Below are 27,751 nucleotides of genomic sequence, written 5' to 3'. Positions count from 1 at the left end.
TTATGTCTAACTAATCAGTTGAGTTCAATTCCTAATAACATAGGTCAAAGTTGAAACTCGCATAAGTTAATTGGAATACATAATTAGTGCTTCAACATTTTGCTAAACAAATATAAATAAGTCATGTCAGAGTATTTTTGTGATCATCTGTAACACATTAATCACCTATAAAATTGAAAATATTAATCGAGTTATACATAGCGGTTAGCCCAGCCTATGTAAGTTACCTATTTTAAAGCGTTACCAAAAACAATCAACCCATTCATTTTGCCATATCTAGGCATCACCATGGGTGAGAACAAGAATTGGGAAGCCAAGAGCAGTAATCAGTAGGAAACTTGTGTGTAACAGCACTATAAGGTTCAAAATAGAACTCTACCAATAACTATGCTCTACATGACTAGTAGAAGAAAATTACAGCTTGATACATTAAATTCACTATAAGTTTCATAACATCAGTTCTTTTTCGCCTTCTTTAACATTGACTGGACATCTCCACTATACGGTTCAAAGTGAAATGCATATTGCTGAATGACGGAAAATCCAACCATCTCAACACATATTAGCAAATTCTGGATAGATTCCTCAAGGTGCTTAAACTCCATCCAGAAATAATGTGGTTTTATAACACCGGTTTTCACTAGGATTTCTATCAGTAGTCCCTGAATAAAGTCATAGAAGAGAATAATTGTTACCATTGATAATTTGCATGAAGAAAGAGTATCATGCTTGAAGAAAGACACATATTCTATTATCTGAAATTTGTACGTTTGAATCTGAATTGAAGAGCTTTGCTTTAATCTTAAAGTTTTAATCAAGCAAAGAGCTACAGAAGTTTCACAAGTATTTGTTTAGAAGTAGTTTCGGATTATCAAAAAAATGGAAACTTGTCAAGTTTTTATTAGAAGACGATATTTTGACATTGTCAATGTATTAAAACGAAGGGGAAACACATATAACATGTACAGTGACAAACATATAGATTAAAAAAGGTCAGGTCAAGCGAATTGAAAAACAGTCAAAACTGGTACCTTTTAAATATGGGAGTAGCAGGTTAATTTACTAAAACTTTTGATCCTATTTTTTTAGGATTTTGTAAAAACTAACGCACTCATGTTTATGAAACCTACGCTATAAAAACACTACTTTCAATAAGAAGATTCAGGAAATCGTAAGCAGAATATACTTTGGATCCCGTTTCACCAGTTTAATTTTTAATCAAGTTTTTAACTTTCAATCATTAGACCTATTGAAGATACATTTGTAGGTTAGGAAATGCTAATCCCTGCATTCCAAGGAAACATCTACATTTGACTTTATAGGGTCAACCACGCTATAATTTACTTCAAAACTTACATGGTTTATAACAAATTTAACAGCAATAGTACCCTTTAATCACTATATAAATAACCAAAGACTACAGCCAATTTCAAGTAACTGTAAATAATAATTATCAGTAATCTATGGGCAGTTGAAGAGATTTTACCTGCCAAAAGCAGAAGAAGACAATCCCCATTACACATAAGAACTTGGCGAGTGGCTTGTGTGGCTCCAACTCATTTGCAAAAACGTGATAAAAGACTACTAAAGAGTACATAGCCACGTAAACAGAAATACTAAGAATGATTGTGAATGTCCAGTTGACCCAACTAGGATAGATTCCAAACAGCTGTAAACTGATCATAAGAAATGAGCATATGGGCCGGGTAACCACAAATTGCCAAGTCCAGTACTTCAGAAGTTTCAGTGTCTGTTGATTTAGATGAGTGGTGCGAGGCTGCAGAGGCAAACATATAGTTTATGAGGCATATCTTTATCATCTAATATCTGCAATAGTTATAGATTATCAACCTATTTATAGGAAAATGGGTCAATTCAAGTTCTACTTTTTTGCTAAGGGTCAAAGGTGTACATAAAGAAAACTGATTAAACTGAATCAGGTCAAATGGGTGAAAATGTTAGAGGGGTGAAAACACCCTTGTATATTGAGATGTTTACAGCATCAACTTTCACTCATGTGACGAGGCAACACACTCTATCCATATTTCTAGAACTTTATATCACGAATTTCGGTAATCACCTTTAATAAATTACTTTACAAAATACAACAAAAATGGAATAATGTGTTGCTGAGACAAGGTCAATTCAATCCTTGCCTGTCAACCGCACTTAAAATTAACCATTCTACTTGTTACCTAATCTTCATGACCCACATGATTTGACACCTCTACTCTACATTGTCATGCTGCAGGTAGAAGTTAAATCGCGAAACATTCATAAGAGAATGGTAACTTGGAGGACAAATGAGATGATTCATAGATTCAAGATTATGATGGATCTTTCAAATACATCATAGAGTATTATTGTAATTTATTATTCACTTCACCATCTTTCTGTGCAAATGCATTTGCTAAACAAGTAGAACTTGTAACTTACAAGAATGAGCAATTTTGGAGGAGGAAACAAGATACTAAGTACAATGGTCAGTGGTAAATTTTTGCATATGTTTACGCATTTAATCTGAATTTACTCATTCTCACAGACTGTGTTAGATTCTATCCATTTACATGTAATGGCTAATTTTGTAACTAGTCTACAAACCACAAAATATTGCTGCTAAGTTTATTCTAAAATTCTAAAGTGCTATGAGAAAAAAAATTGAATCAACCCTGAAATTCAAATTGTATTGTATCTGTATCACCTCAGATTAAAAGACACTGACTATTAAGAGTTTATTATATAATAAAGTAGATTATATTCAGACATTGACTATTAGATTATATTAAGAGTTTATTATATAATAAAGTAGAGGGTCCTCAGTGTAACTATGTATTCTATATAATGTCCTGTAACCTTGATTATTAAGACATAATAGACAGCACGGTTATTTATCTATTATGGTATCAGAGCCCTAAATGGGCTGCCACAAAGCACCCACGCTCTAACCCTAATTCGGCTGTCACAAAGCAGCCACACCACCATTACCAAATCCTAATCACCATTACCAGATCCTAAAACACTGCACAATGGCTATGATTGCTGCCATATCACAACTTGATAAAACCACACACAATTCACATAAGTTTGCTTTCAAACTCTCTCCTACAAATTATGGTTTCTGGAAAAATATGCTTGAAGCCTTCTTCACCACACATGGTTTGTTTGGCGGCTACATTGATGGAACAATCCCATGCCCATCAAAAACCGTACCAACCTCTGATAAAAACAAGGATACAGCCCCACAACCCGAAACACAACCTAACCCCAATCATACGACATGGGTTGCTAATGATGCCCATGTCCGTATGCTCCTCATGTCCACTATATCTGAAGCCTCATTCCAACATGTTCAAGGGACTACCTCACGAGAACTTTGGTTATCTCTTGAACGTGCCTATGCCCCTCAAACATCCTCCCGTGAATTTACCCTCAAAACGCAACTGTTGAAAATCCAGATGAAGGGCGACGAAACTCCATCTGCTTATGTTGACCGAGCACAAGAATATTATGTTGCCCTCGCAAACATTGGAGAACCAATGAAAGAAAAAGATTAGGTTATGCTCGTGATAGCTGGCCTTCGTGAAGAATACAATGGATTCAAATCCAACCTTGTTGGTCATCCATATCCGGCCTTTTTAGAACTCAAAGGACTCCTTTCTGATTATGATTATATGATAAAGAAACCAATGATTGAACCCACTCCTGTTCAGGCATTCATGGCCTCGGCTTATTCAGCTATAAATACAGCTGGTCACAGCCTCATCTGTTCCTCATGACACCGTACAGGCCTTACAACAATTGGTTAGCCAATTGGGCTTACAGATTCAGCCTGTATCTGCTTCTACAAGCCAAAATAACACTTTCTATACCAACAGTTCAGGCAATAACAATTACAACAATAACAGAGCTCGAGGTAATAATAATAATAATAACAATAGAGGACGTGGCCGCAGTAATAACTTCAACAACCGTGGTGGAGGTACTAGAAATTCATTCAGCTGGGCATCAAATCAGAATACAGTGTACGGGACATGTAATCGTTGTGGTATTTCACATATACCTTCTGAATGTCCCAATCGGAATCCATCTATGTATCGGCCAAGATCTTCTGCAAACTATGCTGATACACGTTCTCAATCCTCCTCTATATGGCTGCCAGACACAGGCTCTAGCAATCAAGCGACTCCAGATCTCTCAGGGTTCGATACATTCGAACCATACTTTGGCGGTGACAATCTCCATGTTGGTAATGGTAAGGGCCTTCCAATCCTTCATGTTGGAACTTCAAAATTCTATTCTCCTACTAAAACATTCTCCTTAACTAAAATGCTTCATGTGCCAGAAATCAAAAAAAATCTTCTCTCGGTTCAACAATTCTGTCATGATAATAATGTTTTCTTTGAATTTCACTCTACTTGTTTTTATGTGAAGGACACTACTACCCGTCATATCCTCCTCACTGGTCCAAGTGATGACGGTCTCTATTCCATTCGTTTGCCTCATATTCAACCATTCAAGAAAGTTGCTCTCTCTGTCACACGCGCGACTTCAGACATATGGCATCAACGTTTGGGACACCCACATCCACAACTCTTCAATTCTATGCTTTCTAAGTTTGGTTTACCTGTTTTAAATAAAAGTAGCTTATCTCCTTATACTTCCTGTTCTATCGGGAAATCTTCAAAACTGCATTTATTACCTTCTAATTTTAAAAGTTCGCATGTTTTGGATCTTATTTATTGTGATGTGTGGGGTCCCGCACCTGTATCTTCTTTTGATGGACATCTCTATTTTTTACTATGTGTTGACAACTATTCCCGTTTTATGTGGTTGTTTCCTCTAAAACGCAAATCTGATGTTTATGATATTTTTACTCGTTTTATTACCTTAGTTGAACGACAATTTCAGTGTCAAGTAAAAGCAGTTCAAACCGATGGTGGGGGGGAGTTTCGCAGCATCTCCTCTTTCTTCTCCTCTCGAGGCATTGCTCATCGTCTCTCTTGTCCGTATACTAGTGAACAGAATGGAATAGTTGAACGCCGTCATCGCCATGTTGTTGAAACTGGGCTTACACTTCTTGCCCATTCTCATGTCCCTTCACGATTTTGGCATTTTGCTTTTGACACTGCCGTTTACTTGATTAACCGAATGCCCTCTAAATTCACATCTGGTCTCTCTCCCTTCGAGTCACTTCTAGCTCGAAAACCAAATTACTCCTTTCTTCGTGTTTTTGGGTGCCAATGCTTTCCGCATCTTCGACCATATAACTCTCATAAAATGGACTTTAGGTCTACCCCTTGCGTTTTCCTTGGGTATAGTACTTCTCATCATGAATACCGGTGTTTTGATCCTATTAATGATCGAATTTACATAGCTCGCCATGTTCGATTTCATGAAACTAATTTTCCTTTTCAAACTCTATCCCGTGCTCCTGAACATGATGCTACTTCGTGTCCATATTTTTCATCTTACCCCTCTCCTGATCCTTTATTCACTGCTCAACAACATGAACATCAACAAGAACAACATGACCACACCACTTCTGTGCCTATCTCTACCGTCCCTCCTACTCCAGAGCCCCAAGCAGTAGGAGCCCAACAACCACCTAACACCTCTGAAAACGCTATCCCACAATCTTCTGCTTCATCCATTCCTGCCCCTCCCATGCCCCCATCACCCCCCACACAACCGTCTGTTAGAACTCGGCCCGCCAATCTAAGACAAAATCCAAAGCCCACGGCTCGCTTCAATCCATCTTCGTTTCATACCACCTTTGACATTGAGCCAGCCTCCTTTACCATTGCCAACAATGATCCTCGCTGGCGTAAAGCTGTGGAAGAAGAATATTCAGCCCTTTTGAGAAATTGTACGTTGTCTTTAGTTCCTTGTGTTAATGGTACTAACATTGTTGATTGTAGATGGGTTTACAAGGTTAAACGTGATCAGCATGGAGCTGTTACCCGTTACAAGGCACGTTTAGTTGCCAAGGGCTTTAACCAACAACCGGGGATTGATTACACAAACACTTTTAGCCCTGTTGTGAAGTCTACTACCATCTGCGTTGTTCTTGCATTAGCTGTTACTCATAATTGGCCGTTGCGTCAGTTGGATGTGCAAAACGCCTTTTTACATGGAGATTTGAAAGAGACAGTTTACTTAAGGCAACCACCGGGCTTTGTTGATCCAAATCATCCTAACCATGTATGTTTGCTTCATAAATCTCTGTATGGGCTCAAACAAGCTCCACGGGCATGGTTTCAACGCCTTTCTCTTGCATTGAGTACTCTCAGGGTTTCGCGGTTCCAAGACAGATCCCTCACTGTTTATTTATTCCTCAAATGGCATTTTGCTATATATGTTGGTGTACGTTGATGATATTATTCTGACAGGAAATAATTCAGCAGCTATTGCACATGTGGTTCATAATCTTAGCCGCCAATTTGCTTTACAAGATATGGGTACTTTATCTTATTTTTTAGGTATTGAAATCCATCGTCAAGGTTGTGACATGTTACTACTGCAACAAAAGTACATTAAAGATCTCTTACATCGTTCTGGCCTTCTCTTCTCTAAACCGGCATCTTCTCCTATGTCTACCTCTGCGAATCTTGCTCTCCAGGACAGTGTTTTGTTTGCTGATCCAGCCAAGTATAGACAGATTGTTGGCTCCTTGCAGTATGTGACATTATCACGTCCCGACATTGCTTTTGCTGTCAACAAAGTGTGTCAATATATGCACGCACCTACAGAAAATCATTGGGCAGCCGTTAAACACATCCTTAGATATCTTCAGGGCACTTCCAGCTATGGTTTATTGATTACACACAACTCGGGCTCTCATTTACATGCTTATACTGATTCTGCCTTTTCTAACTTAAGAGCCTTTTCTGATGCTGATTGGGTTGGGTGTCCTGATGACCGTCGATCCACGGGGGGCTTTGCAATATATCTTGGTAACAATCTAGTCTCATGGTCAGCAAGGAAACAAAAGACCGTCTCTAGGTCATCAACTGAATCCGAATACAAAGCTTTAGTTGATACTGTAGCCGAGGTCACATGGCTTGAAACATTGCTTCGTGAGTTGAGAATTCCTATGAAGTCTGTCCCCACTTTATGGTGTGATAACATTGGTGCTACATACCTATCAGTAAATCCAGTTTTCCATGCCCGAACAAAGCATATAGAAGTTGATTTTCATTTTGTGCGTGAGAAGGTTGCTCAAGGAAAGCTATCAGTCAAATTTATTTCTACAAATGATCAGATAGCAGATGTCTTTACAAAGGCCCTTCCATCAGACCGGTTTATGTTTCTGAGAACCAAGCTTAAGGTCGCTTCCCGCCCTTAGCTTGCGGGGGAATATTAGATTATATTAAGAGTTTATTATATAATAAAGTAGAGGGTCCTCAGTGTAACTATGTATTCTATATAATGTCCTGTAACCTTGATTATTAAGACATAATAGACAGCACGGTTATTTATCTATTACTGACTAAAGCATAAGATATTACAAGATTCTACATCCAAATTTAGTGACAGTAACAAAAAGACATGAACTCACCAGGAATAGTGTCATTGGGAACGAATGGTGAATTTCCTTTCCCTTGATTTCATCAGGAACTATACTTTGGCTAATAGACATATCCGAATAGCTGAAAACCAAAGTCAGAAACTTCGCAATGACCTGGAATTTAAAATTTGATGATCAAGATATTAACCAGAGGATCAAAACAAAGATATCAAACAGAAAAAAAGAAATTTCCATACCAAAGCCTCGTAGCATGCTTTAACCGTATCAACCAGCATAAAAATTGGTTTGCTTCCCTTGACATCCAGAATCCCCACGAAACAGTTAGCAGCATAAACAGGTGCCATAAGAATTATAATTAATATTGCTTTTTGTTCCTTGGGGTTTTTCCAGTAAAATGTATGTTGTGAAAAAAGTTGTAATGTGAAGTGCAGCGAAAGCAAAGTGCAACCACCAGCAACCATCAATGTAAGATCTTCACGACTCATGTTATTTACATCCATGGCTTATTATTTTTACCTGCACCAAAATGAAAAAAAAAATAAAAAGAAGGATAAAACTTCTAAAAACCAACGATTATATCATATTGACAATCCAAATATCAACAGTCTACCCGCCCCATTAATCTTTTTGAAGGATTGAGATTAACAAGTCGGTTCCTAGCCTAGTTTTCTGACAATTCACATACAAATATGCCAACCCTTCACTACCAATGCTCCAATAGTCCTATATATACAAACACCCACACACACACACACACACAAAAACACATTAACTCGTTACGGAAATAGAAAAGTAATTATGTATATGTTTGGCAAAAGTAAGTGGAACTCTAGGAGCAAGAAACCAGGGATTTTTCTCAACCTTTTTTCGAGAAGCTTTTATTGGCCCTTCTGGAATTGGAACATTTTCTAAATCCAAACACTGAATATATTTCCAAAGAGAGATTTAGTCAACAAAATTTTCCATTTGTGTATGTTGACTAGCCCTCTGGTTTTAAATTCTTATTAAAGATTATGGAGATAAATTAGCTATAGATAAACTAGAAGCTCACGATTGTAATTTTATAGTTAACGGCCTATCTCGGAATTATCTCACACTATGGCCAGCCAGAATTGCGTATAGTTGTTGTCCTATCTCAAAATTCCAGACTTTCCTAGTGTTGATATAGCAAGGTTGGGAGCCAGATTGATTTATAGTGGAATTATATCTAAAAATGATACTAAATCAAGTGGCGCAGATAGATATTAATTAACAATTCGAATGCTAAGTAAATAAATCAATCGAAAGACATAAAAAATGTAACGAGTTTATAGCGCGTATCATATATATGATGGATCAGTTATCAGTAGGTAAAATGAGGTGAGAAATACTTACAGAGATCAGGGGCGATAGATATAAAAGATCTCCGATTTAACTGTGGGTGTTCTGTTCTGTTCTGCTATGCTCTGCTGTGCTTTGTTGACTGCCGTTATAGTTCCTACCGCGCGTTGGAAGACTACTCTCGTTTACAAAAAAACAACAACAACAACATGACCTAATCCGTGCGGGATATGGGGAGGTAAGCTGTAGACAGTTTTATCTCTACATAAAGGTAGAGAGACTGTTTCCATAGGGGCCTCCAGCCACAAGGGAGTGCAAGACGGAAAATAAGAAATGTTTAGAAAATCATACCTGTCCCGGAGAATCTGAAAAGAAGAAATACCTGTCTGCTGGGTCTAGCTACTATGCGGGTCGAACGTTTATCCATTATGCGTCCTATCGATATCTTAGAAACATGTATGACAATACTCTCGTTTACAAAACAACATTGCCAAACTATTCATTAATTAGGCAAATTTGTTTAGCTAAAAACCCCATAAGCAAATTTGTTTAACATTGGTTGGTGGTAAACAACATTACCAACAACCACCTCACAACCGTATCAATCATTATATTATACCATATTTTTATATTAAAGTATAATAAAAATTTTTACTTTTGCATAAAATGTACTAGTCTAACAAAAAATATAATAGACAAAAATGGATTTAAGCATCTTAAAAAAATACTACTCGTATTATTTAAAACGAATACATTACTTCAAATTAGTCAAACAAACATTACAAACTTAAAAACCAATTTGTTAAAATAAAAAAAAAAACTATAGGATAATTTGTTACTACTTATTTATTTATTAGTGATATAAATAAACTAATTGAATATATTACACAAGTTATTTCACAAAATACAAATAACAATTTATTAAAGTCATCATCATCATACTCCATCTTATACAATATACGAGTAGTCGAGTATATCAAATATCAATATAATATATGGGATTTGCTAGGATGTGCCTAGTAGGCACATGATTTTTACATTAATTAGTCATCCGTTTCTATTTACATGTAAGGTTCATAATTAATAAGAGATGGTAATTTTTTATTCTAATTCTATCCCTCTATTTATTTGATATTCTTTAATGACATGCTTTTATACATGGGCGTAGCTATTAAGGGGCCGGAGGGGGCGCCCGACCCCCCGACTTTTTCTTTGCAATGTAAGGGTATATTGTTTTCGTGTAGAAAAATTTTGATATACTCGGTTTCGACTCCCATTTACCTAAAAAAATAGCGTTAGGGAATAAAAATTTAGATCCCGACCCCCCATTGAAAATTTTCTAGCTTCGCCACTGCTTTTATATATTAGTAACTGAACCTTAAATTTATGACAACTCTTTACTTGATTTTTTTTTATTAATTATATAAAGTGTAGTCAAGACATATATATTATTTAAAAATTTTCTAGTAACTGTTTTTTATAACTATTATATGAATTTTAATTTTCAAACAAAAAATGCTAGATATTAATTTAAATAAACAAAAGTATGAAAAACTAAAACATATTCAATTCAAACTGAATTATATATATAACAATTTAAGACTTTCTAGCTACAGGAATCTTTTTTACTTTTTTATAGTTATCATAACTTTTTGACTTTTTTATTTTTACCACAAAGTTTTGAATTTTTTACTCTTGCCACAAACTTTAATTTTTTTTTAAAGATTAGCCCCTTAACCACAACTTTGTACCACAAACTTTTGGTTTTCAAAGTTTGACCGCTAACTTTACCATAACTTTTTTTCAACATTTTACCCTTTCAATTTTCCAATGCATTTTGTACTAACTCCAATTTCTATCCTATCAAATATCAACACCACCACCACAATTTCATTAGGTTACGTCAATATTTATATGAATGATTGATCCTTTTTTAACAGCTTAAATATGTAAATTATTGTTTACATAGGTGAATTATTATTACATTACAATCTATTGTTTTTATGAAAATAAAATGATTAATAAACAATTGTTTTATTTTTTCCTTTTCTCTTGGCACTAGTGTTTTTGTTTCTTTATATTCCTTTTATGTTCTCATTGTTTCTTTTAAACGATTTTATAGCTGGGTAATCTAACCAACAGACATAATATCGTGTAGTGTTTCCGCTACAACTAAACTATCATTTTTAAATTATTTCATACACCCGTTTTTGTTGTCCGTGTAGTACTTTTTTTATAATGTATGTTTATCGTTATGTATGTATCACCGCTCTTATACATGATATTCATTTTATGTATTGTTATCACTTCTGGGGCAACGCCCGGGATTAATATACTAGTTATTAACAAATTACACTTAAAACTTCAAAGAAAAAACAGGATTAAAATTTTGATGCTCTAACATAGCTTTCTTTTTTTTTACTATCACGTATTGATGCAACATCACCATTGCGAAGTTTTTCTTGACATGTGCTAATATTATGACCAACACCCTTATAAAGTCAACAAGTTCGTATTTGCTTTGCTAATTCCTTTCCACCTTTCATCCTCTTCTCTTTGGGGCGTCCTTTCGTTTTTGATATAGGAGGACATTGCACCATATCTCATACATTTGTCGTCATTCCATCATTGTTTGTAGATGCAAAGTTCACAAATGATATTTCTTGTGATGAAAAAGTTTCTTTCCGACTCCATCATGGAAGCCAATAAGTAAGAGGAATGCTAAAACAGTTATTATGAATCATGACACTTAAATTGTGCGGACATAATATCCCAACAAACTACACTTAGCAGCTTTACCATCCCAAACCACCTCATGCTTCTTACTCGCTACCTCTTTATGATGTTTGACAGTAAAATTTGTATACGCGCCTTCATGAACTATATATTGAATTGCTCGTGCAAACTCCTCTTGAAACTTTTTATAAGCAAATGAGGTAAAGAAATCATGACCTTAGACTTCTAGTGGTGAGAGATACAAGACCCCCTATATTTCTCCAACATAGTATCATGCATTTGAGACTGTTCAACATCTTCTATCGCAAGATCAATGAAAGGACCCAACTCGATAAACCGAAAATATGAAAAAAATTTTATTTTATTTTATACCCCACTGCGCCGCAATGGGTCGAGGACACTGCGCCGCAGTGGAAATCCTCGGCCAGAACATGAACCTGCCCCACTGCATCGCAGTGGATTCGATACATCTCCCACTGCGCCGTAGTGGGAGGAACCAAAATTGTTTCCGTGGGAATCCACTGTGCCGCAGTGGGCCACCTGACAGCAACCCTAATACTCATTTCAACTTTGAACAACTTGTAACCTTCAAATTTCAAACCAAGATCTGAAAGACACATTCTAGAGATTTATAACAACTTCATAGGCACATTTTAAACATAATTACAACATCAAATTGTTTCAAAACCCTTAAACACCATTAACGGGTCATTTACCCATTTTGACGTTATTTTCGTCCAAAGTGCAACTTCACAATTTGTTAAGACTTTACACCTGATCATTTACAAAATTTTAACAAAAGTATGACCATCAAACCAAAATGTACCAAGAGCTATGGGGGGAGGGATTTTTAGGCCTCTAAACCAAAAGTTTGTCATTCCTCCAAGAATGACCTAATACCTTAAAATCTTGCAAAGTCACTTCAAGCTCTAATCAACTCTTTCAAATCAACACACTAGTTCCTTCTTCCGGAACTACCTATAAAAGGGTAAACAACTAAAATATAAGCAGAGGCTTAGTGAATATACTTGCATACATTTACGAATACGAAGGAGGGCAAAGTACAAGGACTTTTACATGTAACCTATGGCATCGTCATGTCACATTTACATATGCACCTTGTACACTAACAACACATATATGGATCCATATAAGCTAAACAATCATAACAATCATATCTATCGGGATTCTTAGGCCCCGGAGGTTCTTAGGCCTCATATCATATCAACTATCGGGATTCTTAGGCCCCGGAGGTTCTTAGGCCTCATAATCACAATGCCCCACATGGGCTTATGCCACATCAATTACCACACATGGATTTACAAACTTCAACATGAATGGTCAAAACCACCATGGACAAAAGGCTTCAACATGATGTGGTCAATTGATCCAACATAAACATAAAGGTATGCAAATATACTCACCTCCTCCGCAAAAAGGACAACAATGCTAAAACGACTAAGCACAAGCAAGCTTCAACCTATAATTCACATCATTAAAAATGCATAAACTAACATTCACAACTTGACTAGTTCAATCTAGCCAATCTCAATCACTAGCCTTTTCTAAACCCAAAACCCAACCCATTTGTCATTGAGTTACTTTCATTTTACAATCACACTAGGTAGCCCATTTCACCATTTTCATCATCAATTCAATAACTAGCAAAAATTCATCTTTTCTCATAAATTCGATTTTATCACAAGAACTTATCAATTTCATAATCAAACACATCATATAACTCAATGACAACTAGGTTAACTAAGAAATTGGAGAAAATTAACCATAATTCAATTTATATCAAAAACCCCCAAATTGGTTCACTCCATGAACCCTAATTTCAAAAGAAAAGATAAGGCTAAATTGGGGAAATCAATTACCTCAACAAAAGAAAGCAAAAGACTAGTGTATTCAATTCACAACTCCTCTCCTTTCTTCCTCTCAAATTTCGGCCACCACCACCACAAACCCACAAACCCTAACTTTTTAATCTTGTTTGATAAGAATTGATGGTGATGAGGCTTGATTTTTGAAAAGTTAAGAAGAATGCATGAAAATGAAGAAGGAGAAGAAGAAAAGAGTGTAATGGAAGATGACTCAAAAGAAAAGGAGGGCTGACACTCTTTGGAGATGCCACGTCCCATCTAATTTATTGGTATTAAAATATCTGCTATCCGCTAAAGTTTCAACTAAATTAACTCCATATCCAAAAATAAAATACTAGGAAATTAATTTAATGTCAAAACTATGAAAAGGGGTCAATTTCTTTTACCTTAAAATCTTTGGGGTGTTACAATCAACCTAAAAAGAAAAAGTTACGATGTAATTATGGATAAAATAAATTTGTTCGCCAAAATAAAAACCATTGATTATTTATGAAAGCTTACTTCTCTGATAAATTGAGTCAGTATGTGTTGCAAGAGATAAATCTTTTTATAAATGCATTTATACTCTCTGGTCTCCCGGTTGTTGTCATGCCACCACCAAAAAAAAGCCACGCAAATAAGCTGGCACCCAAAATCTTTTAATCTCATACAACCCTTTCACATGACTATTTTCATCCAAATTGTATTTTATGACTATAGATATATGGCCATTGTTGTTCAAATTCTTCAACTGTCTCTAGTTTATATAATGTATAAAAATTTGAGCACCAATTTGAGTAATTTCTTCTCAAAATTGAGGTGAACCAACGACTGAATTTAGAAGTGATGTGCCATATGCAAAATGCATGTTTTGTGAAAGGCATTATATTTGCAATTGCTTCTGTGAGACATAGATCTTGATCTGTTAATATCGTTTTAGGCGATTGTCTCATAAGCAAACCAATTTTCTGCATTCAATAACTACTAAATAAATTAACGAGATATAAATACATTATGTTCAAAAAAAAGGATATAAATATATTGACAATATTTAATATAATTAGATTAACAATATATATATATATATAATAAATTATCAAGATACAAACAAATACAACTATATAAAAATTAATTAACAACTTTGTTGGAAGTTTAAAAAAAATTGAATTACTTTGTTGTGTCAAAAAGTAAAACGATAACTAGGAATTAAAAAAGGGCGTGTAACGTGGTTATCTAAATGTTTTGGCACAAGCCATTTTTAAGGCTACAAGATTAAAAGGTTAAAGTCTAAAAATATCTATTCATTTGACGTATAAAGAGAGAAAAAAAACCTCTAACTTCCCATCAATATGCAAATCTGACGTGACTATATATATGATTTTGTTTTAATGCAATAGAATATAGAAGCTATAATTGTTTATATTTCTATGTTATGATACAAATCTATAAATTAAGGTTTCTTGATGAAATAAATAAATAAATTGACAAGATGTAAGTAAATAAAATACTTTCCGAAAATATAAAATAAATTAAAACTTTCATTACCTCTAAAAGCCACCTAAACGTGTCTTTTTTCTCATCAAGTAAAAATGCACATCCAAATAATAGTTCTTCCATGATTCTTAATACCAACAAAGATTCCAAACGACATGTCATAAGAATTCACCTTGTATGTAGTATAAAATGCCACAATATCTCCATATTTTTGATATAAGTCAAAACAATGAACGGGGGACCAAAAAATATGTTCTAACTTGTTTTCACCATCAATTGTAAATGCATATTGAAAATTAGGATTTTCACTCTTGTTTTTTTTTTTTTTTTTTTTTTTTGCAATATTCCAAAAGATCTTTTGCATCATTTTGCGCATGCATTTGATGAAGCTTACAAAAAAGATTATGAACATCCTTAGTCAAGAAATCAAGTTGCCCATGCTGTATATTTTTTTCAACCTCCATGACACGCGTAATTTGTCTCACTGACAAGCCACATTCTTTAAGAAAATGTACCTCTTATGTAGACAACCATTCATGATTATGCTCTAGATTCAAGCTTGTAATGTGTCACTCAATTGAAAATATTTGATTTGTCCGTCTCAATGTTATTCTTATAAAAGCCTTGCATTCGCATCTTGTAGAAATCCGGTTTCTTTGTACTTTTGAATGATCGACCAATTTGACGTCCGGTTTTCCTTGTCGATGACCAAAAAAATCCCAACGCTTTTTTTCTCCATTCTTGTTGGCAAACCTTCCTTTACGTATTGAAAATCCATTTCTTTTTGCAAAATTTTGATAAAAACAAAAGCAACTTCTTCTCTAAGCATTGATCTACAAAAGGTTTGTCAAAAACTTTGTTTGAACTTACATCGAAATTGATATTTTCTTGATTAACATTTGTAATAGTTTCATCTATGAGGATTTCATTTAAATAAAAAAAACTTGTTTATGCATAGTTATTGGTTTTTTGAAAAGGAAAATGACTACTAAAACAAAGCTACATAAGAGTTATGTTAAAAATATGTATAAACATCTTGTTTATAAATGAGAAATAAGTGGGAATTTTTGGAGGGAATATTTCAAGAATTAATTTAAAGATGATACCATAATCAAATTCTTAAAAGAAACTACTAAAAAATCTTCAAATAATATTTGCTATGCTTATACTTTGTAAGAATTGATACGTAAAATCACCGAGGAGGTCGTTAAAATCTAATTGCAATGAAAGTTCATTGTACTATATTTTCCCATATTTTATACATCACTAAAAACAATATCAGATAAAATCAAATGCTAGAATTGGAATAAGAAAAGATATTAAATCTCATTAATTGTAAAGTATCCCTTGTAAATAGAAACTGGAAGGCGGAGGGCCTTTTCTACCATTTAGGTAGAAACTGGAAGCAGCCTCTCTACTTAGGTAGAGGTAAGGTCTGCCTATATCTTAACCTCCCCCATACACCGTCGAGGTATTAGGGCTCAAAACCCGTGGAAGACGGCACTGAGCAGTTACTTACTTACTTATCCCTTGTAAATAGAAACGTATGGCTAATTAATGTAAAAATCATGTGCCTACTAGGCTCAACCTAGAAAATCCCATAATATATATGCGCTTCATCTTCTTCACAATTCACAAAACTTATTAAAGTCATCCTTATACTTCATCTTCTTCAATATATATCATATCAAAAAAAGATATCTGCTCCATCTTCTTCAGATGGATACATTAAAAAGGAAAATAAGAAAGAAACAACAAAATATTCATGAAAATAGAACCACAGCCAACCACCCAATTTATTTTTCAACTCGACGTTGGGCCTTCCACAACAAAAGGGCGCTGAGATAGTAATGGTACCACACCATGTTGTCAAGCCTATCTTCCACGCTGTCCACACGTTATACCATTACGAATGCTCTTATGAAACATTAACTAATCAACAGTCTCATCCTTAGTTATTGGTGGTGGTTGCAACTTTGACTAATATCAATGTAAACATAATTGATGTAAAATGGCAATGGATGTATTTTAAAGGAAAAAAAATTAGTGTGTAAGTTAGTAAAATAAAAAATGGTTAATCTTTTTAAAAATCATCACGACACATGATGTGATCAAAAGATAAGATTAAGGGAGAATTCATGGATAATACTTAGACATAAAACGATAATATTGGGAGGATTATTAGGAGGGTTTGTTAAATGAATATATTATATATACATGTTTAGTAAGACCATCTTTAACGGTCAAAATATTCCCAATGTTTTATGATGAATACGTCGAGCTTCTGACGTGTTGGGTTAAAGTAGTTGGCGTATTCGTCCGTGTACAAAGTCCAAAGAGGTGGCCACGAGGTTGGTGAGATGTGGAGTGAAGAAAATAAAAAGAATACATTTTGATTGAAATAGATTTAATTTGCTTATTAGGTGCTTAGCTCTTATGAGTATTTGTATTACTAGATTGGTGTATGCACAATGCAGCAGCTGTGAGGTGGTAGCGATGTGGTTATTAACGTAAAAGTAATTTCATTGCGGTTGGCGACGTGATGAATTTTTAAGGTGATATGGATATGTGAAAAGGGAAAGGAGGGGGACGAATTGTGAATTAGGGGTTTTTGCTATGTGTTTCCACGTGAGGGATTGATAGAGGGTGAATTTTTTTAAGAGCATTTTAGTCACCGTCTATAAAATGAAAATAAGAATGTATTAAGATGGATGATAAATTAGACATATCAAGTTCTTAAATTTAAGAGAAATGGAGTTCAGTTTATCAGGAGTATAGATATTTACATTTAGAATGTTTTGAATAGTTTAAAAAAATCATCTCAGATGAATTTTTATTGTCCTTGAGCATTAGTTCAATGGTTGAAAGACCATCCCCAAATATGAGGTCTTGTGTTCAAGTCTTGGAGAGGACATAAAGAAGTCCCTTTATGAGAGCTTGGCTTGGGTTTACCCAAGTTCTCTCAAGGGGCAGGGTTTACCCTTATTAATCGTCGTGCCTTCGGACGGATCAATAGGGGGTTTTCCCCATCGGATATTTAAAATAGACATTTCTACTTCGAGGAAACTCTTTAATACGGATCCAATTAAGACAACGTATGCTAGACCTCTCGCTATCGAATCGCGATGTTTTCGGCGAAATTCACTCTAAACAAACCCATACACCAAAAAACTCTTCTTTCAAGAATCGTTACCCACTGTCCCACCACCATCTACAACAACCTACAGTTGATAATTTTCTCGGACCCCATCGTCTCCAAGCATTCAAGCAACCACCTTAAATTCCGATAGCTTCCATCATTAATTAATTACTCATGTAAATTTTTTTAATAAACTTTACCTTTCAAACTCATTCTTTGGTCAGTATAGTAGCATTTTCTAATCAAACTTAATTTTACACCGTCGATTATTTAACTTTTATTTTCTCTACTTGATTTAATATTACTCTCCCCTAATTGTATTCATTATTAATTTATCTATCTATCTATATATATATATACTATATCAGAAGTAGTAAAAAAATGAGTGATCTTAAGCAGTTGTGTTGTTGGATTAAAGGAACATTTGCTATTTTACTGCTGTTAATTCCTGGTAATTTAGGATGGGGTAAAGAAGGTCATTATGCTACTTGCAAAATTGCCGAGGTTAACTTTTTTTTTTTTTTTTTCCCCATTATTGTTATTATTTTTATTTTCTTTTGCACTTGATAAAATTATATGTTGCATCATTTATTTGTAAATTTGGCTTGTTAACCGTTACTTGCGATTCTAGTTAATCCGAAGTTTCCATGGCTGATTTTTTAGATTCATGAACAAAATTAGTTATAATAAGTTTAGTGATCTAGGATCATCTTTAGGCACGACACATTGGTTCGACTTGTAACCTTTCTGTCGTACATAGTTGATATGTTATTTAAGATTGTGACGGCTATATTGTTTTTGAATCAAATGAATTAGGAAGTTGTTTGCGTTGAAAATACACTTTGGATGATTGTTGACCAGTTTGACCAAATTGAGATACAACATAATCTGAATCAGCCCATTCATACCTAAATGGGTAATAGTTGACACCTTTAAAATTAGGAACATGGTTTTCTATCCTAGTTTATCATGTTTTTTTTTTTCTTTTTTTTTCTTTTTTTTTTTGGGTCGATTATGCATGAAATAGGTACTTATTGTAATATTTGATGTTCATCTTTGACATATTCTTCTTTTATGAACCAGTCATTTCTTAGTGAAGAGGCTTTGAAGGCGGTGAAAGAATTGCTTCCAGAAAACGCGGAAGGTAATTTATCTTCCGTCTGTTCCTGGCCTGATCAAATCAAGTATCAATACAAATGGCGCTGGACTAGTGAGTTGCATTATGTTGACACCCCTGATTTCAGGTGTAACTATGATTACTCCAGTAAGTTACCCTCTCCCGTGCCATTATATATGTCTTCAACTGCTAATATATTTATAACTTTTTGTTATTTTCTTCATTCAATAAACATGAAATGCTTGAACAAAACAAGCCTTTTGGAAGGTCGAAACCTTGACTCACTTATGAATGTGCGCTTAAGGCGCTGTTTTCTCTAAAACAAGTCAAATAATTTTTTTTACTAAAAAAAGGATCTGTTCAAATAGTTATAACAGATTAACAGATTGAACTCACCACGGGTCCAATTTTGATGAACACGACTATTATGTATAGCTTTGTATTATATATTCAATTTGAACAAATTTTTTTTATCAACTAATATATAGAAGTGACAATAGTCATCCTTGCTCAGTTGCTTTTGTAAGTGGGTGAATAGGTTATTTTATATTAATGGGTATCATCAAAAAGTTAGCTTAAAGGAAATGGTCCAATTGTGTCAAAAGTCACCTAAAGTCTATTTCAAAGCATAATAGCTTTTAAATCATGTTTTATTTAAAAACTTTATAAATATGCTTTTTCTTTTACTGATCACACGGGTTACTTCTATGGAGTTAAAGATTGTACACAACCGCAACTCAACCAGCCAATTGAGTCTCTATAATCTATACATCATGCTCTCTGTTTCTTAGTTCCTTTGATTATGTCATATATCTGAAGTGTATGCATGATGTATGATTATAACTGGAGAATATATTGTGGTAGGGGACTGTCATGACTCTTCTGGAGTCAAAGATAGGTGTGTCACTGGAGCAATTTACAACTACACCGAACAACTTGTCACAGGCTATAATGCCTCAAATTCAGCCGTGCAGTGTAAGAACAAACAGCCAACTGATTTTTACTCTATTTGAAAATGGGAACTTATAATCCTTAATTACAGACAACCTTACTGAAGCACTAATGTTTCTGTCTCATTATATTGGGGATGTGCATCAGGTTAGTGCCTCTTGCTTAACTACATTGTGCTATAAATTCTAGTAGAGGGTGCACTTGGCCAACCATTTACATCAAATAATCTAGCTAAAAGGCAAATGGGTGCATGTTCAAAGTCTAAGTTGGATTCTAGAGTGTATGGCAACCTAGATTGTTTTATACTGGTATTCGAAAAGTAAATTTATTATTGTAATTACATGCTGTAATTATAGCCATGGCTGTAAGTTTAAAAATATGACTGCTAATGTTTGTGTGTCCATCTGACCTGAACCCAATCAAATTTACCCATTTTAAACCAATTACCAGCCTGATCCTTTTTGTTTCTTTAAATTCTAGAAACCCACTGAAACCAATCACATGTTTTACAGAAATAATTGCTATGCCAAACTCATATGACTAGTTATATGCCTAATCCATTTTATGCTTTGCATGCGGCAAATGCATTTTTCTTTCTTCATATTACTTTTGAAATTTTAACATGCTTCAGTCTCATTGCTAGTCATGGTTTCTAGCATTTATATCTCAACTGTTAGCTTGGGTTTCATTGTTTAAACTTTGAAATTTACTACTCATTCAAATCACATGTCCCAAAACAAATACATCATTTTCCTTTCCTGGATGCCTTGGAATGAATTTAACTTTTTTCTTTTATGGCCACTTCTTTGCCCAGTAGTAAAAGTTACTAGATATTGATAACCTTGGTTAAATACTGCAAGATTCCCTTGTATTATCTGAAGAAGATTTTTAAATAATTTACCTACAGTACAACACCTCATTAACATTTTTTCTTCTCTCATACAGCCATTGCATGTTAGTTTTACTTCCGACGAAGGTGGAAACACAATAACAGTCCGCTGGTATAAGAGGAAGACTAATTTGCACCATGTATGTGAAACCCCTGTCTGTTATAGGAAATTTCCACGGCTTAAGAAGCCAAAAGATAACTTTTGAGTCATCAGTCTCATCATATTTTGGTGATAAAATCATGAAAACATCTGTACAAAAATAAATTAAAATAAATCTGAATGAAAAATGTTGGATAACAGGCATTTTAATGGAATTTTAATATCTTGAATTTTATTTCAGGTTTGGGATAGTGATATAATAGAATCTGCCATGAAGACATTTTATGACAAAGATATTGACGTCATGATATCAGCAATTGAGAAGAATATTACAGTATGTTTTCATCTTTATTACTTCTACACCCATTATGTTAAGAGGCTTCCCAATACAAAGGACTCATTCCTCAAGGACTAATCCTAGTCAGCGCCACATCAGCAAAAAACACTCCAAGGACTAATCCCCCCAAAACATACCCAGTACATTACACTCCAAGGACTAGTCCCAGTCAGCCTTGGACCCACCAATTATTATTTTTTTTAGAACAAACCAATTATTTAATTCTACCCTTTTATTTAAACTTTACACTTTTAACCCTCTAAAATTATAACAAAATATTATAAACTACCAACATTGGGTTTTCTTCAAAATCAATAAATAAATAGTAAATAATTATGAAAAATAATATATATGGAAATATTTTACCTAAAAATAAGAGTGAAGAAGAACAAGAAACCTAAAAAGAGTAAGAGAGTGGGAGTACTTTTTCAATGAGATAGGCAATGCTGACCCTGTGATCGTGCTCTCTGTTATTTAAAAACACATACTTCATTTTATTTTACAAAATAAAACATACATAACGAAACATTAATAAAGACTAAACACCATACATAATGATTTTAAAGCACATAATACTACAACATTACATAATACTAACACTCGGAATAGTCCAAGTCCACAGTATTGTCGTCGTTGTTGCGATGAATGTATCGATAGGGTGGTTCAAGAGACCCGGCAGGGTCGCCGAGTTGAGGAGATACGTAGTTCTCCCCAGGGTCAGTGTGGTAATCTGAGTGTGGTAATCTGCGGGACGACCACCACTGATAGAGCCTTGCCAGAATAACCTGTGGTCTAGAATGGCGGTTTAAGTGGCAGTGGTAAGCTGGAAAATAATTTGATCCAGGCAATCGATCTTCTGTCGAAGATAAATAAGATACTCATCTTTGACGGCGTTACAAATCCAGCCAACAGTTTCAAGACGTCCGATTTCGGCTGTGTAAGCCGCCTTTTTGGAAGTGATGCTCTGAATCACATTGTTAACTTGAGTCCTTAGTCTGTCATCGTTAACCATGTGAGCCTGCATCTCCATCTTTGCATCAAATAGGGTCATGTTTGCCATCGAAAATGTGTTTGTGTATAGAAGTATAGATGAATATATGAAAGACTAGTATGAATTTTAATGAAATGGAAGTGTATATATAGGATTTTAGAAAAACTAGCCGTTAAGGACTATAAGTGTCACTTTTTTGAACTTGTTTTGGTCAAAGATGCCATTAGAGGGACCAGTTTTGCCAAGTTCAGAAACTTTTTTTATTTTTTGTCTTTTCCTTCCTATTAGCCGTTGCAATTAAAAAAAAACAATTAAAAAAAAAGCAAGCTTCTCATCCCTGGAGGAATGAACGAGAGGGATGAATGGTCGGAACGAGTGGAGGACGAGTCCCACCCAATGGTGTGGGCTCGTCCGTCCATGAGGAACGAGCGGCAGACGAGGGTATTGGGCATCCTCTAACAACTACAGTGCTACCCACATTAATACAGTACAATAGTATTATATCAATAGTAATAAATATAATAGTTTCTATAATTTATTTATATTCTATTATTTATATTGTAATTTTTAATGTTAGTATCATTATTATTATTATGATGATGATGAAATATATTATTATGTATTTGTGGCGTATAATGCTATTACTTTACTCATGACCTAAAATAAATGCAACAATTTCCTTTATAAGATGTCTCACAAATATCTGCTTTTTTGAGGTTGAAATCGGCCATTTGACCAATTTAACTATAGCTGGCGTTTGTTCATTTTATTTTTCTTTATTGTTGGTCATTTTACATATTTGACTAGTAATCAAAACATTTTATAATTGTGTGCTGAATCTTAGTTTCATTTTTTCTGGGCAAAATGTTTGTTTACTTTCATAATAGAATAATTTACTTATAAGTGCATGAAAATAGGATACTTGGAGCAATGACTTCTTGTCATGGACAAATTGTTCGTCTGGTGAAGAAGTTTGTCCAGACCCGTAAGTGTACATTTTTTTATTGATAGCTTTTTGATCTTAGTTAATTTGTATAATTGATGATTATATAGATATTTTTTTTCTCTTCATTAAAGAGTACTTAGTATATTCTGGAACGTTATGCCAAGTCAAAGTTTTCAATTATTCATGGCCAGATTTACAAACTTAATTTGAGTGGTGATTTCTTACAGGTGGGCCTCTGAAAGTATCAAGTGTTCTTGCAATTATGCCTACAGAAATGCTACTCCAGGAAGCACTTTGGGAGGTGACTGTCACATTAACTCATTCCAACTTCAATGTTAATAGCTTCTAACATCACGTTAATATAGGGAAATTGCAGAGCTACCATATTAGAGGTAGCAAAATTGGTTGTTATTTTTTTGGTTTGGGGGGGGGGGGGGGGGGGGTCAAATTATTTAAATGGATAACTAGTGTAGTGTATCAAATGTGATCAAAAAAGATATATTTGTTTAACAATAATCTAGTTTCTTTTAATAAAGATGATTTAGGATGTTTTATGCATATATTTTTTCAATATATTTTAAACAACTTTTGACCCGGTTAGCGATAACATATGATCAAATTCGGGGGCATTTAATAGTTAATGGGTCAATGGCCCCCTCTATGGCTCAGAGTATGTACCATTAAGGGACGCCAGTCCTTATTTGGACACCTGGGCCGTATCCACTTGATCCGATCCATCTTTGGTGGGTTATAGATGAGCGAAATGGAACATGGATATGCATAATGATTTGCCATGCATGGGTAACCCTCTTAAAATTCTTCATCTGTCTTTTAAAATATGATAAAAACTAAAAACTTGTGAAACTTTTAGAATAAACATAAATTTAAGTTATATTTTGTTTTGATTTGTTGTTCCCACTTCGAGGTAGTTGAGACTTCAAGTTTAAACATATTTTTTCAATTACAAAGCTTATCAAAAGTTTGATTGAAGTCATCAGAATTGCCCATGCTGAAGTAGCTAATCAAATAGCTCTAGAAGCATGTGCATGAAATTATGACAATTATTTACCATCAGTTATTATTGAGTATCGTCTATCATTCGTATTTAAATATCTTTTTTGTTTAAAACAAGTGTGTTTTGATTACACTTAACAGGTGATATTTTTAAAACTGAAAACGTTTCTTAATATCCAATTGATGTATGTTTCCCTGCTTAATCCAATGAATGTGGATATGAATATGACTCTACACATCCATATCCGTTCTATTGCTACTCCATACCATGTTTAGAATTACATATATGATCCGACTTTGATGATTTTATAATCTCATTAACTTGATGCGAGAAGAAACGAAGATGGGACCCAGAAAATGAAACATGAAGAATGAATAAAAACTATATTAATAAATAAAAAAGTTTATTTCTTTTTTTGTGACACTACTGACACTACAACTACATAATGTGATCAGAATAGAGATACAAACGGTCTCAATTGTATATCCATCGAAATGCCAAATGTAATCTTTATGAATCGTTTCATGTTGATTCTTCCTGATTAGTTTTGCCCAATGTGCCAGATGATTACTTTCTCTCGCGTTTGCCGATTGTGGAGATGAGGCTCGCTCAAGGTGGGGTCCGTCTGGCTGCAACACTTAACAGAATATTTGATCCATATTCTTTAATCTCACAGGAATTGGCATATTTTGGGAACATTCAACCTACATCTCACACGACTTGAAGATGAAAATCTGCAGATATTCACAAGTTATCCAGGTTCCCTCAAACATCCAGTGAAAGTTAACAGACTTAGATAATGAATCGGTATCTTGTCTTGAATAGTTGGTATGCCAATCTTTTTTCTAATAGGACGCCCATTATTTACTTGTTTATCTTTAAAAATGTTAGGTGCGGCTCAGTTTAATACTCGAACATGTATTTGCTGGATGTACGTCTATAGCTATTACCAACCCTTGTTCATGGTCCGATATGTGGTGCTCACAGTTTTATACTTGCCCATAAGCTGGATGTATGTTTATATATTTTACCAACCCTTGTTCATGGCCCAATATGTGTTTGTATCACATCAAGATGGATGTGAAATTATATCATCGGTTAAAATTAGAGAAATAGCAGGCTTACATGGTCTGCTTCACTTATTTCCTTACATCTCTAACGAACTCAACCCACTTTAATGTTAGGAATTAAACTGCACTCACAAGTTAACTAAAAAAAGAAAGAACACGAGATATTTAACGTGGTTTCTCACACAATATGTGTGAACTAGTCCACTGGGCAACTGGGTTTTCTTTATCGAGTGATACTAAAACATGTACAGGAGATGTCTTTATATAGGCTACATAATTAGGGTTTAGCAAACTTTCTCCCCAAGTTAGACTCAAAACAGAACCGGGCCTGCTGCCCTAATCAACTAAGGCCCGCTGCCTTTAGAATTTACTGGAAGTCTGGAACTTGATAGCCTTTAGGGGGCCTAAGACAACATCACACCAACATTTAATACCCAGAACACTATCTCCTGAGGTTCGCATTGAAGTAAGCACCTTGTAAGTTATTCACGCAACTTACATGCAATATTATAATACCGAAGCTTTTTAAGTACAAACCTTTAATTAAAAAAGCACTCTAACGTTGTCCCAATATGAATAAAGCTATTCGATTTTGTCAGATGAATTCCCTCAATCTAAATGATAGACCTACAATAACCCACAATTATTGTTACTATTTAATGAACAGTAGGGTGTTCAAAACCAAACTAGCTTATATATTTCACTGCACGAGAAAATGGGTTTCTGGGTCAAAATACTCTGAACCAATGCTTGTACGTGCGACATGCGAAAACGAATGCAACTCGAAAAATTAGGGCCCGTGTGTGGCTCCTTTTTGCTGCGACCCGTCGAGAAATCGACCCGGTTTTTGACCCATTTGTAACTCTGAAACCCGTCGAAAAACCGACCCGGTTTTTGACCCGTTTGTAACTCTGAAACTGATAGTAATTAAATCACCATTATTGCTAATTTATTATATGAGTTAAAATTTTGTGTATAAAAGGTCCTATCAGGGACTTGGAAAATATACAACAACATACAGAATTCGTTCATAGCACACACACATTCTCTCCTTTGGAATCTCGGTCACGAAACAGCAACCGTCCCTGTGCTCCATTCGTCTTACAGGCAAGTGATCAACGTCCGGCAGTACGCTGCTTTTAGCCGGTGTACCCAGGGAACAAACGGCGAATCTGTTTAAGGGAATTGTGTCAAACACAAGCCCGGTTCTTCTTTATTGTTATTACGTTTTCTTTTGTTTTGCAGGAACCTTTCAAGTTGCTTCTTTTATTTAGTTCTAAGGAATTACGTGTATTATTATACTGTTATTCCAACAAACTTAAACAGATTGATTTAATAACACGATTTGTTATTAACTTGTTCCAGCATTCGTCTTTCAGAATGGAATCTCAACCCATGTTTCCTGTTATTCCCACTACTGGTGTTCCCACTTCTGGTGTCTTTACAGCTCCCGCGGTGTCTGCGATTATGACATTTGCTGTCTCTGTTACCTCCATGGTGGTTTCACCATTGCCTACCGCAGTGGCAACTCAGGCCGAAAAACCTGAAAAATTTGATGGTGGGAACTTCAAACGTTGGCAACAAAAGATGTACTTTTAGTTGACAACGTTGAACTTTGCGAGGTTCCTGGCTGAAACCGCTCCCCAAGTCTCTGAAGGGGAGATGGATGCTCAAAGAATTATGGGAGTCATTAGAGCGCAAGTATAAAACAGAGGACTTTATGTGAAACTCCTCTTATGTTCTTTCTCCATGATTTGAGTTACTATTTATAGTGATAAGGATGACCCTTGGTGATTTGAAAGGGTGTCCTTTGGTGATTCAAAATGGTGTCCTTTCACAACTCGAAAGGGTGCCTTTTGGTGATTTGAAAGGGTGTACTTTCATAACTCAAAAGGGTGACCTTTGTTGATTTGAAAGGGTGCCCTTTGGTGACTTGAAAGGTTGTCCCTTGGATATATATTATTCCTTTGGCATCGTATGTATACTATGTTATCGTATGTATACTATGACCGTCATTACGACACTGGTATTCATAGTGATAATCTTCCCCTTCCAAGGAAAAATCGTTGACGTATTCTTCACCAGGGTCTGTCTCGTATCTTTCAGGTCTCCCGTTATCGTGAATTCGGTTCTGACCACATGTAACTGGCCAAAGTTCTCCACTTTCAATTCGAGCCATGGTATCATCAAATGCCTCGTTGAATTCTTCATCAGTCATGTCGTTCGTTGCTTGCAAGTTTGGTCGGGCATAAA

General features: G+C 34.9%; 2 protein-coding genes and 1 pseudogene across 4 annotated transcripts; 1 reads left to right on the top strand and 2 right to left on the bottom strand.

The window, feature by feature from the left end:
- Nucleotides 1-305: 305 nt before the first annotated feature.
- Nucleotides 306-9,007, bottom strand: LOC122582144 (transmembrane protein 184C). The gene is made up of 5 exons (XM_043754502.1): nt 8,903-9,007; nt 7,765-8,044; nt 7,559-7,681; nt 1,487-1,777; nt 306-662 (listed from the first exon to the last, which is right to left on the bottom strand). The coding sequence occupies exons 2-5, from the start codon at nt 8,026-8,028 to the stop codon at nt 456-458; spliced, it is 885 nt and encodes a 294-aa protein (XP_043610437.1). The 5' UTR covers nt 8,029-8,044; nt 8,903-9,007; the 3' UTR covers nt 306-455.
- A 2,590-nt stretch (nt 9,008-11,597) lies between these two features.
- Nucleotides 11,598-16,331, bottom strand: LOC122583240 (annotated as a pseudogene).
- A 1,807-nt stretch (nt 16,332-18,138) lies between these two features.
- On the top strand, nt 18,139-25,396 carry LOC122582042 (endonuclease 4-like). 3 transcript variants are annotated; one of them, XR_006321086.1, is made up of 9 exons: nt 18,139-18,586; nt 19,166-19,346; nt 20,064-20,174; nt 20,242-20,297; nt 21,096-21,179; nt 21,381-21,473; nt 23,385-23,452; nt 23,628-23,714; nt 24,992-25,079. XR_006321086.1 is itself a non-coding variant. In XM_043754388.1 (9 exons), the coding sequence occupies exons 1-9, from the start codon at nt 18,464-18,466 to the stop codon at nt 25,150-25,152; spliced, it is 951 nt and encodes a 316-aa protein (XP_043610323.1). In that variant the 5' UTR covers nt 18,139-18,463; the 3' UTR covers nt 25,153-25,396. The 3 variants fall into 3 exon arrangements, 2 of the variants coding, with proteins under 2 accessions (XP_043610323.1, XP_043610324.1); XM_043754388.1 differs by having other exon boundaries at nt 23,641-23,714; nt 24,992-25,396; XM_043754389.1 differs by lacking the exons at nt 21,096-21,179; nt 21,381-21,473 and having other exon boundaries at nt 23,641-23,714; nt 24,992-25,396.
- Nucleotides 25,397-27,751: the final 2,355 nt, after the last annotated feature.

The sequence above is a fragment of the Erigeron canadensis genome, chromosome 9 (assembly GCF_010389155.1).
Source record: "Erigeron canadensis isolate Cc75 chromosome 9, C_canadensis_v1, whole genome shotgun sequence".
Lineage (NCBI taxonomy): Eukaryota > Viridiplantae > Streptophyta > Magnoliopsida > Asterales > Asteraceae > Erigeron > Erigeron canadensis.
Note: the sequence above shows the minus strand (reverse complement) of the source record. Positions and strands in the feature narration are given on the sequence as shown.

Coding starts and splice junctions, on each gene's coding strand:
- LOC122582144 (XM_043754502.1), bottom strand. CDS start 8,028: ATGGATGTAAATAACATGAGTCGTGAAGATCTTACATTGATGGTTGCT. Junction 7,682..7,764: donor AAGCATGCTACGAGGCTTTG/GTATGGAAATTT, acceptor TTTAAATTCCAG/GTCATTGCGAAGTTTCTGAC. Junction 663..1,486: donor TCTTCTTCTGCTTTTGGCAG/GTAAAATCTCTT, acceptor GACTTTATTCAG/GGACTACTGATAGAAATCCT.
- LOC122582042 (XM_043754388.1), top strand. CDS start 18,464: ATGAGTGATCTTAAGCAGTTGTGTTGTTGGATTAAAGGAACATTTGCT. Junction 20,298..21,095: donor ATATTGGGGATGTGCATCAG/GTTAGTGCCTCT, acceptor TCTCTCATACAG/CCATTGCATGTTAGTTTTAC. Junction 21,180..21,380: donor GGAAGACTAATTTGCACCAT/GTATGTGAAACC, acceptor ATTTTATTTCAG/GTTTGGGATAGTGATATAAT.